This window comes from Diadema antillarum, unplaced genomic scaffold, assembly GCF_040938485.1.
Source record: "Diadema antillarum isolate AM-2024a unplaced genomic scaffold, OU_Dant_1.0 seq00000070_RagTag, whole genome shotgun sequence".
Classification (NCBI taxonomy): Eukaryota; Metazoa; Echinodermata; class Echinoidea; order Diadematoida; family Diadematidae; genus Diadema; species Diadema antillarum.
The window spans coordinates 586,397-599,107 of record NW_027271169.1 but is presented as its reverse complement, the minus strand read 5'-3'; the positions used below and the strand labels follow the sequence as shown (position 1 = coordinate 599,107).

At 42.5% G+C, this 12,711-nt stretch overlaps 1 protein-coding gene across 1 annotated transcript in view; it reads left to right on the top strand.

Moving 5' to 3' along the window:
• LOC139726011 (uncharacterized) overlaps positions 1-12,711 on the top strand; it is a 49,401-nt gene that overhangs the window by 23,321 nt on the left and 13,369 nt on the right. The window contains exons 16-17 of the mRNA XM_071637091.1: positions 197-391; positions 922-984. Of these exons, the coding sequence (XP_071493192.1) occupies positions 197-391; positions 922-984 (258 nt within the window). The remainder of the gene's footprint in view (positions 1-196; positions 392-921; positions 985-12,711) is intronic.

Below are 12,711 nucleotides of genomic sequence, written 5' to 3'. Positions count from 1 at the left end.
ATTGCCAATGACACTGACAACAATAATTACATTTAGATCATTATAGCAACAACAATGATAACAACTGATGATGAGTATCTGTACACCACTCTTTCCACCATTACTGGACCCCTCTTAAAGCTTAGACATTATAACCACAATTTAGATGGTTTGAATGAAAAATCCACAACTTTGGTTTTGATTATCACTTTTGTAGGGTTTGCAGGGTCCACCAGGGGAGCGTGGAGATCAAGGCGAACCGGGTCTAAGAGGGATGCCAGGCGATACTGGCCCACAAGGCATCCCAGGAATAATGGGAGACAGGGGCTTGGATGGCTTGAATGGACTAGATGGTCTCAGCATCAAGGGAGAGAAGGGAGAAATGGGAGAACTTGGTCTGCAAGGGATTAAGGTAAGAAAAAGGATGCAGATGTTAAGATTATTACTTTTTTGGGGGGTTGGGTAGTGTATGAATGTATGAACAACAATTACTTGAATTAAAGGGTCCAGCTTGTCTTTGATTTATGGAAAACTAAAATTTTGAATATCTTGTTCAACTTTAGCAACAGTTTTTGGCAATGATGGAATGCCACTTTCCTGAAAACATGCAAGTGGCACATCACTCAATGCCATGTGGGAGACAGATATAACTTTGGCAGTCCATTGGACACTAGCATTTCATGAACATATAAAAATAGGCATATAGGGTTTACATATTTTCAGTGAAATGATTATAGTGATTTCAAGGATATCTTTCAATCCAGTCATAGTTCATGTGATAACATATGTCATTTTACATCATTTGTAATCATTTAACTTGGTTTCAGTGGAGTGATTTTAAGACATTTGTTGCTTTCAAAGAAGATAAAGCAAAAAAGTGTTTGTTGATCTGTGTTCAAACGGGAATAAAGGCCAATGATTGGCTGATTGTTTATTCTGCAGGGTGAGAAAGGAGAAGAAGGACCCTATGGTAAACCAGGAAAGAAGGGAGAACCAGGAGCAGGGGTAAGAGACATGATATGAATAATATTCTACCTCCCCCCCCCCCCCCATCTCTTCATGTATTTCACTAATGATTTTGATAATGACCATGCTTTTGCTCTTGCTGGTAATAATGATGACAGTGATGGTGATAATAATGATGATGATGCTGACAATGATGGTGACGATGGTGGTTGTCATGAAATGACCTTTATATATATATATATATATACTTTGTTTTGTTTTGTTTTGCTGTTACAAATGAAACGGCTGGTGCAGAGACTAACCAGCAAAAGAATGTGTTCGGGAAGTTTGGCAGTTCGCCAAGAGTGAACCCAGATTTCTTCTTCTTTTTGACCTTTTACAGCTATGAAGGTATGTTGAGATTTGTACCATCTAAGCTTTGTTAGATATAGAACATGTAAGATGACTGGCATTGCATAAATGTGGGTAGTATTCAAGACATTCTTTCCTAAACTGGTATTCACCTACAAGTTTGTACACTGTATCGTTACAGTTTGTGTCACACAGTTTGTGTATGTGAAAATGATTGAGAGTGGTTTGTTTTCACATGGTTTTGTGATCTGTATCGACATTATAACTCATTGTATTCCTTGTTTAACCAAAAAAGGGGGGGAAAGGAATTGTGTAGAAATGTTGAGGAAAGTAATGATATAGTTAGAATGGTTGTTATAGTTCTGAAAGTGACTGAATTATCGATGATTTAACGAACTTGTTTTTTAGTAGTAGCGTATGAATATTGCGTGGAAAGGTTGGGGCCACACATGGGTGCATGTAAAACTCACCGAACTAAAACATAGTGGAATGCGTGTCCCTATTCCTAACATACACGAGACCGTGCAGCCAAATTTACCGTGTTGCGTCGCCATCTTGTTAGGTCAATTTTTCCTTATATGGAGTGCACGCTTAGGCGCGGTCAGACTGGGCCACTGGTACGCGCGCAAGCAAGAGTACGCCGTCCAGTGGCTAGTGATTATGACGTAACAATGCACGTTTGTACATGACAATGGCCTTGCGCTTCGGATACATAGCCCGCAAACAGATCGAGAAATTTGGCGGAAAGTTACGTGGAAAGTTTGCGGTCACACTGGCAAAACTTCGAGTTAAACTTCTCGATCTTTTGCCAGTCTGACAAAGTCGATAAAAAGGGTCCAGAGCTCGACGAAATCATGTGTGCACGGGCGCTGTGTGTAGGCTGTATGGCGGCTGTGCGGAGGGCTCACATTAGTTCTTTTAAAGGTACGGGATACCTTTTACAGACCTCCCAAAATGCAGCAAAACATTAAATATGAACCTCAGGGGACTTGCTTAGGCCACTGCTTAGAAATTTGGAAGTCAACAGTTATCTAAAATTTGAATAATGCACAAAACTCAACTACTCAGTAGTTCTGTGTGTCAGCCACACTTAAGCTTTTTGTTGCATTCTTCTGTATTTGTGATCTATAAACACAAATCTAAAAGTACAAGAGCTGATGTAATAACATATAGAGTGTGTGGTAAGAATATATAGAAATGTTTGTAAGTGTTGATGAACTTTCTTCACAAAATATACATGATGGACACACATGCAGTATATGGGTCTGCAAAGGTAGCCTAGTAATGTACCGGAATTTACGGTGAGCCCCGAAAACAATTCAATTCAAAATCTAACCGTCAAAAAAATGTACTAAATGTTACCTTCCACTTTCAATACTTTATGGGAGTTTCTAAAATGATATTCTCTTCAACATACCACTGTATTTATACAACTCTTCATTTAAGGCATGTAAATGGGATTCCCTACCTTTAACATGTTTGCGGCGTTTTTTTTTTCTTGCTGTTGAATTTCTAGATTACTTTATTAAACCTAGAATTACATATGCACCGTAAATAAATCAAGTTTCTTCATTGATAACCCACTTTTGGTATAAACATACTTCTATACGCAGATATACAACATTTACTCTCACATACACACTCTTACACAAATGAATTCCGCTCACTTCCAGGCTAGTATATTGTCATTATTTTTCATTTTTTGAACTGTTTAGTGTAAAGAAGTGAAGGAGACATTGTCGAAGCGAACCGCTAATTTTTCACCTGTTCTATGTTATTTTCTCACATTCAGGTTTCGTAGGAGCCTATATCTTTCTCACAAGGCCTGATCACGACATAATGTAGAAGTAAAAATACAAAACGCAAAAAACAAACTACAGCTAGATGTATCGGCAGACATCAGTAGGCTCTTGCAAAATATTTCATTACATTGTTCAAAGATTTAGGAGTGATCCCTGAGGTCACTCCAAAATGAGTGAAAATGAACATTTTCACTCAAAATTCACTCCAATTTCACTCTAAATTCACTCTTTTTTTTGTATTCACTCCTTTAAGAGTGAATATTTTCACTCGATTTTTTTTTTAAGAGAGAGTATGTAGTACAGGAGTGTAGGAACATTAGTAGAGCATTTTGTGATACCCCTATACAAGTTGTATATATATATAACATTTTCGTGTAATTAATTATTTGTTTAACCCCTAATTTGGGGGGAAATGGGACATCAAGCGCTGAGAAATGAGACAACCTGGAGAGAAATTAGATAACCGTCATGACCAAAGTAGGATTTACATGTGCTGCGGGGAGAAATGTAACACTATGCCCTATTAAATTTCTCCCAGTGATAACAAAAACAGTAAAAGATCCCTGCCAATTTTTCATACCTGCATGTCTGTTATCAAGCAATTTTATTTCCAGAAGTTTCCACTCTTATTTAAATACCTATTAACATAGTATAGGACCTACGAGATCTAAGTTTGATATTTTACTGACAAGATACCTATATAGCTGTATGGTAGTCAATATGTCCTTTTTCAGGTGTACCGAGGCTCATACTGATATAATTGGATTGTTGACTTGCCGACTATTTTTCAACTTATATACATGAGTTTCAAGGCACGAAAAGCGCGTATTGCTAGAAAGGTGTCAGAAACATGAAGGAAAATAAAATCTCTGTCACTTTTACCTCGTCATCTTGCATTTCTACGACTAAATTTTTATCAATGACATTTTCATCTCTGGCATTTTGACCACTGACAACTTTACCTCTGACATTTGTACCACTGTCTTAATTATTTACCTCTGCCATTTTTACCTCTGACATTTTCACCTCTGCCATTTTTACCTCTGCCATTTTTACCACTGCCATTTTTATCTATGCCATTATTACACCGAATTGAACATACCTCCTTGATCATACCATATACCTCCCGTGTTACCAGTGTGTGCGCGATTGATGAGGAAGTGGGGGTGGGGTGCGCGATATGACGCGTGCATGAACAATCGAAAATGAGAGAGTTGTTGGATCCACATAGCGTGCACTCCATATAAGGAAAAATTGACCTATCAAAATGGCGGTGGTAGCACGTTTTGGTGGCTGCGTATTTCCTGGGTGAACACGCATTCCACTATGTTTTAGTTCGGTGGTAAAACTTACAGGCGGATGGATATTTTAGTTTGAGTAGTGTGATGGGGCTCTGTTTGTGTGTTCGAACACTTTCTCATTACTCCTCTGTAGGGCTTTGTATGGTTGCTCATTATTGTAGGCAGGCTGTTACGTAAGACAAGACTACACACAGTTGTGGTCTGTTGATATATTATGTATGTATAATGTAATGAGAGTTGAAGTGTAAACTAGTGGGAATAGTATAGAGAAATTTCTGCACAGCTTACAGTTAATGCAACAAAGGAGTAAGACATTTGTTTTTGTTATTTGAGGAAAAATTGCAAAACAAAATACAACAAACAAGCTGATCTGTATTATTGTTAGGGATCATTACTCACCTGCATACATGTATTGCATTATAGGGAGTACTATTGCTCTATTGTTGAGGAAGGAAACAGATCACACATTGTTGTTATAAATGAAAAGTAAGGTTTAGGAAGGATTTTCCGAGAGTTGCGAATTACAACTGAGTTTTTTAATGAAACATTCATTGAAGTTGTGTTTGCTATATCATATTTGTAGAGACACATAACGTCTAGTTCAAGTTTATGGATGATTATTTTCATCCAAGTAAATGTATACATAACAAAATACAAAGTATGCACATTGTGTTATTTGATCAGAAAGTATGTGAACTTAATACTGATCATTGTGCTTTATTTTGTTTCAATCGCATACAGAAATCTCAACACTGTTGTTGAATCTACTCATGACTGGCACATCACTGTTATAGTAACCACAGAATAAACAGGAAACAATCAAAGTTTAAATACGCTTCCTTCTCCTGTGTTTCAACGGTGCGTTCGGTCTATTGCAGCAACGTGGAAATTAGTTACACTCCCGATCACACAACATCTTCAACAACAATCTGGCTGACCTGCAGAATTTACCATGGCTGAGAATCCAAAAGGCCTGAGGTTGTCACGACGAAATCTGAAGGGACAGCTCACCAGAACGCTGACAATTTTAGATAGCCTCATAAAGGATGACAGACATGATGTCAGCATGCTGCAGAAGTATATCAGCAAAGCAGAGGAACAGTTTGAAGGCATTGAAAAGAAACATGAAGAGCTGATGCAAGTTATTGAGGATGATGCAGAGTTTGAGACAGAGGAAAAATGGATGAGTGACTGTGAATCCAGATTCATTCAGACATTGGTAGAAGCAAGACGGACTGTTGACTGCTGTTCTCAGTCTTCTGCGTCAGATACACATGGAGCGTCTATGCCCTCAACACCAATGACCCCACGGCAACACACCGCCACAACTGCATCTGATCCTCAGCAAAGTCCGCCTTCAAATGCCTCTCCTGCAACACCACTCCTCACGTCGCGTCCTTCTACTTCCGGAGCCGGGAGTATGCCAAAAATGGCGAGGATGAAATACCCAACTTTCAATGGAAACATCAGAGATTACGAGAGATTCAAAGCTCTGTTCAATCACTGCGCTGCGGGGCTCAATGAAATTGAATGCTTCTACCAGCTGACCGAAGCCATGGTGAACTCAAAGGAACGGAATATGATCAGAGGCTGCATTAACGTCGAGCGGGCATGGGAGATCCTCGACGAGTACTTTGGGGACAGAGACCGTATAGTTGACAGCCTGATGAAGGACCTGGAGAACCTCAAGACGTATGAAAGGAGAGGCAAAATCGACATTCCTGCTATGGGCCGATTTATCCAAACACTGCAGAATTTCGAAACCCAAGCTGAATCAGTCGGACTGTCAGGCGAAATGAACAGCAAGATGATGCTTTGTTCCATAAAGCGTAAATTACCAGAGGAACATCGCGTTGGGTTCTACAAGAGCGTCAGAGATGACGAAACTGCTGATTCACTGTCTGGACTCAACAGATGGCTTTTTAGAGAACACATCATCATTCAGAAAGCTACGCCGGCGGACACCGAAAATACTGGGTCATCGCAGAGGATGACCAAATCATCAAACGCGGCCGTGGACAGTGGGCAGCACCACACAGACAGAAAAGTGCCGACTCTCAAGTGCCCTCTTCATGCTAAGACGACGTCACATTTCCTCAAGAACTGCAACAAGTTCCGGACCTTGACACTGGAAGAGAAACATGAGATCTTGAAGGGGAATGGATTCTGTTCTCGATGTGGCCATAATAACTGTGTTGCTGGCAAGTCCCCATATGATCACAGCCGTTGCCAGTACATCGCTCCATGCCGTATACCGACTTGCGGCAGTGACCAGCATTTTGCCTCGATTTGCCCTGTGGTTTACGGAAGTAATGCAAAGAGCCAGCAAGGGAACCCACAGAGTCGCCCGACCAGCAGCACAGCAAAGGTGTCGACAGTCACCTCCACCGAGCACCTTCAGAGTACCCTGCCAACGGTCATGGGTTACCTGCGTTACGGTAACCAGAAACGTCTGGTGCGCATACTACTGGATGGGGGAAGTCAGGCCACACTTCTGAGGGAAGGTGTTTTTCCCAAGTCAGCTAATGACTCATTTCAAGACCATGATTTGATCCTTGTTGGCGGCAGCAAAATCAGCAAGAAGCTAAGAGTCCTAGACTGCCATATTGAGGACCTAGAGGGTAATTGGTCTTGCCCGATTACCACCACAGAGATTGATAAACCTTGCGGTGATGCCCCCATCATACAACCAGACCAGTTACAGCAATATGACTATCTGAGAGATGTCAACGTTGATATTGCCCATTCAGAGATGATCGATGTCCTCCTTGGCGTCGACAATACTCACCTCATGATCTGGGAGGAGTACATCCGTGGTGAGAGATCGGACGAACCGGTAGCTGTCAAATGCCCGCTTGGATGGTTCATCCAAGGGGGGAAATCAGCAGGATCGACATCGTTACTGAACTATGTAAATGTTTCAGCCGTAGGGTCCCTCGAAGAGTACATTGGATTGGAAACAGCTGGTCTAGAACCAAGGAGATGTCGTTGCACTGCCGACTTTGATGAAAAGAGTGCAACAGTCAAAATGGAAGAGAGTGTCACTCGTCTTCCTGATGGTTCGTATGAGGTCGGACTTCCTTGGAAAAGATCCCCAGATGATCTTCCTGACAATTTCCAGTATGCCGTCAAACGACAAATGTGTCTGGAAAAACAATTTGCTGAAAGGCCTGAAGACTGGGAGATCTACTGTCAACAGATGAGAGAGCAACTCAACAGAGGAGTTTCACGGCATGTGACTACCGAAGAACTGCTGTGTGACCGAGAAGCGAACAGAAAGATGTGGTTTCTTCCTCACTTTGCAGTGGTCAAGGACTCAAAAACCACTCCAGTGCGTGTAGTGTATGATGGCAAAGCGAAGTACCAGGGACATTCACTCAACGACTATCTTGCTAAAGGAGAAAATGTCAATTCCAACCTCATTGACGTTGCGCTACGATTCCGTGAAAACGAAGTCGGCGTCATTGCAGACATCAGCAAAATGTTTCAGGTGATCAAAATACAGCCAGAGGATGCGCGGTTCCACAGATTTGTGTTTAGGGAAAACCCAAATCACCCTATCCAAATCTACGAACTCACAACAGTCACCTTCGGGGACAAGCCCTCCCCCACCGCCGCCATCGTCACCCTGAGACACGTAATCCATGAGCACGCACCTAATGATGAGAGACTGAAGCGGGTGGCTGCAGAGCAGTTCTACATGGATGACCTCAATGAGTCCGTCGTCAACCCTGCAGAGGCACTGGAACTAAAGTCAAAGCTGACAGAGACGTTGAAAAAGGGAAACTTCTCCATAAGAAAGTGGCAGTCGAATGTCAAAGAAGTCTGTGATCAGACTGAAGACACCAGTGTCGCAACTGTTCTGGGTACTCGCTGGAATCTGGCAACAGACACCTTGAGTGTTAAAGGACAAGTTCACCTTCATAAACATAAGGATTGAGAAAATGCAACAATATTAGTAGAACACATCAGTGAAAGTTTGAGGAAAATTGGACAATCGATGCAAAAGTTATGAATTTTTTAAATTTTTGTGTTGGAACCGCTGGATGAGGAGACTACTACAGCTTGTGAGTCATATGCGTACAACAGTATAAAGAAAATGTAAAAGAAAATTCAACATATTTTCACTTTTTTCGCATAATAAAAGAGCACTTGACTTGCCTCTTTCTAAAGGCAGGGGGGATAATATTACCCATAACATTTGTCGGTAACGAGTCAGGGGAATGTGTACTTTTTTCAAAAGATGGAATTTTGTGAAATTCTCTTTATATTTTCCTTATATTGTTGTACGCATGTGACATCTAAGTTATTCACACACTGCAGTAGTCTTCTCATCCAGCGGGTACTGCACAAAAACTTCAAAAATTCATAACTTTTGAACGGATTGTCTGATTTTCCTCAAACTTTCAATGATGTGTTCTACTAATATTGCTACATTCTCTCAATCCTTATGTTTATGAAGGTGAACTTGTCCTTTAAGGAAGTGAAGACATCTGACAACGCGATACCAACTAAACGTAAGATCCTAGCTCAAACAGCATCATACTACGACGTTTTTGGTATGTTGTCTGGACTTCTCGTTCGCCCCAAGATTCTGCTGCAGAAGCTTTGGCAATTGGGTGTTGATTGGGATACCCCCTTGAATGACAGATCTGAACTGTGCTCACTCCTGAGTGCCATCAACAGCGATCTACAGGAAGCAGCCACCATTGAAATCCCACGGTGCTTAATTCCCGAGATGTACAGAGGGAGGCGGCCTCTACCGGAAGTGTCCATGCACGGCGCGAGTGATGCCTCAGAGGATGCAATGGGCATCGGCGTGTGGTTGAGATGGTCAAATTCCACAGACTCTGAAGCGCAGCTGTCATTTGTTGCAGCAAGAGCCCGCCTCACTCCACTCAAGCAGTCCAGTATTCCACGGAAAGAACTACAAGCAATCCTGTTGCTGTCGAGACTGATGGTCACCCTGAAGAATGTGCTGCGCTTCAATATTGCGTACTCCAGGATCTGGACTGATAGTATGACTGCTATCAGCTGGCTCCGGGGACAGTCCAAGTCCTTTCGCTCGTACGTTGCTTACCGTGTTGGTGAGATTACCTCTGAGTTTGACCCCTACAAGGATATTGCGTATGTTCCTACAGACCAGAACGTCATCGACCTGGTTTCCAGGGGAGGCACTGCAGCAGAAATGAAGAGAGTCATCGAGGGGCCGGAGTATCTGAAGTTGTCTCCTGCATCCTGGCCCAAGACACCAGAGAACATTCCTGTAAATGCTAAGGATCCAGAACAGAAGAAATTTCATGCCAGGAATGCTAAGACTTTAGCAGTCACAATCAACACTGCATCCAGGCCTCCTCCAATGATCGATGCCACTAAGTACTCCACCTGGCCAAAGTTGTTGATGACTACAGCCAGAGTCCTCTCCATGAAGGACGTTCCCAAGAAGCTATGGTTGAAGCAGCTTACTCACCAGATCTCTCAGTGGCCTTCTTTGAAACACATCAAGGAAGCGGAGCTGTACTGGATCCGAGAAGCGCAAAGAGACATTGACTTTCGTGATCCCAACATCCTGAAGTTGGATCCATTCTATGATGAGGATGACCAGGTGTACCGTGTTGGGGGGCGTATTGATCGTGCACCACTGTCCTTTGATGTTCGTCACCCGTACCTTCTCCCTCGGAAGAATCATATCAGTCTGCTGATTGTACGTGACAGACACATTCACGCTCTCCATGGGGGTCATCTCCGAACGGCAGCGGAAGTTCGGAAGAAGTACTGGATTGTTGGAGATACGAGCATCTCAAAACATGTTGTTCAAGAATGTGTTGTCTGCAGGAAACACAGAGGAAAGCCAGTCCAGCAGAAGATGTCGGACTTACCGGACTTCAGAGTCAAACCCTGCACACCCCCGTTCCAGACAACACTGGTAGATTACCTCGGACCAGTGAACGTAAAGTTGAGCAGGAACACTACCACAAAGGGTTACTGCGCGGTCTTTACCTGCGCAGTGACTAGGGCCGTGCACCTGACATGCGTACAAGACTTATCCACTCAGGCGTTTTTGCAGGCTCTTGAACGCTTTGTCAGCATCAGAGGGGCCCCATCCATGCTTATCAGTGACAACGGTACATGTTTCAGGGGAGCGGACAATGTCATTAATCAGCTGAACCTGAAACTGAACCACGACCAAGTGAGACAACGCTGTCGCAAATACAGTGAGTGGAGATTCGGACCACCTGCTGGGCCTCATCATCAAGGAGCCGTAGAACGAATGGTCAGGGAGGTGAAGAAGGGAATGCGGCATCTCGTCACATCTGATCGTCTGACATTTGCGGAGTGGGAGACCGTCTTTACGCAGATATCTGGTGTCATCAATAGTCGTCCCCTCACTGCCATGTCATCATCGCCATTAGACGATCCGCCGCTGACTCCAAATCACTTCCTGATCGGAAGAGGTGACTTGCCTTGCCCAGAGGTCCCTTGCGAAGAGTCCAAAGGCGACTCCAGGAAGCGGAGAGAAATTTGTAACGCCATGGTTGACGGCTTCTGGCAGCGCTGGTTAGCTTGCATCCACAAACTCTCCCCGCGACCCAAGTGGCAACAGTCTGTCGAAAACCTCGCAGTGCACGACGTGGTACTTGTCATCGGTGAAGACAAAGCACGTGGGTCCTGGAAAATGGCTGAAGTTGTGCAACTCTATCCAGGGAAAGACGATCTGGTGAGGGTTGTTGACGTTAAATCTGCGGATGGTGTAGTCGCAAAGAGGCCTGTAACGAAACTCATTCTCCTGATGAAGAAGTCAGAGCGCCTAGATTTATAGAACCTTAGTGCTTCTCAGGACTTGTGGTGTATTTTGTACAAGTGATTGATCAATCCTTTTCTGTTGAAGTAAACTGCGGGAATGCTAGCCTAACTTCACCCATGAAGATAAGATATCTCATTCGGTTTAGAAAGGTTTCACGGACACGGACTTGAACAACAGGCATTTTTCCATTGCCCCTGTGTGTTGTTTGGATGGTGACATTCCGTCACCTTTGGGGGGATGGGATGTCATGAAATGACCTTTATATATATATATATACTTTGTTTTGTTTTGTTTTGCTGTTACAAATGAAACGGCTGGTGCAGAGACTAACCAGCAAAAGAATGTGTTCGGGAAGTTTGGCAGTTCGCCAAGAGTGAACCCAGATTTCTTCTTCTTTTTGACCTTTTACAGCTATGAAGGTATGTTGAGATTTGTACCATCTAAGCTTTGTTAGATATAGAACATGTAAGATGACTGGCATTGCATAAATGTGGGTAGTATTCAAGACATTCTTTCCTAAACTGGTATTCACCTACAAGTTTGTACACTGTATCGTTACAGTTTGTGTCACACAGTTTGTGTATGTGAAAATGATTGAGAGTGGTTTGTTTTCACATGGTTTTGTGATCTGTATCGACATTATAACTCATTGTATTCCTTGTTTAACCAAAAAAGGGGGGAAAAGGAATTGTGTAGAAATGTTGAGGAAAGTAATGATATAGTTAGAATGGTTGTTATAGTTCTGAAAGTGACTGAATTATCGATGATTTAACGAACTTGTTTTTTAGTAGTAGCGTATGAATATTGCGTGGAAAGGTTGGGGCCACACATGGGTGCATGTAAAACTTACAGGCGGATGGATATTTTAGTTTGAGTAGTGTGATGGGGCTCTGTTTTTGTGTTCGAACACTTTCTCATTACTCCTCTGTAGGGCTTTGTATGGTTGCTCATTATTGTAGGCAGGCTGTTACGTAAGACAAGACTACACACAGTTGTGGTCTGTTGATATATTATGTACCGTAAAGTTCCGTGTATAAGACGCACCCCTACTTTCGGACCTAAAATTTAAAAAAAAAAAAAAAACACGAAAATTTCCACGCAAATATTGCGAGTGTCATACATATTATTTCAGCTCAAAATTTCCCTAGAATGCAGCATGTATTTGCTCTATTTTTCGTTTCCTTTTATATTTTCTTTTAACGGTATTCATCGGACATCGGCAAAATATGGAAGACGCAAAATGCGAGACTTGTCTCGGTACTACTCACTTGCTATTGTTTCGCCTTTCAATCGTGGTACATGTGTCATGCATATCATACTCATGAGTGTACAGTACGATCTTTGCTGTCATACATAGCAGAGGGTGTCTCGCATATTGACCCATGTCAGACTGGAAGGTTCATTACGAAAAATAAGAAAAACATCAACAAGTGTAGCAGAGGGATCATACGGCAAGACGTACGGTGCGTACGGTAATTACACTCATGCACTGTTACCAGTAACATGT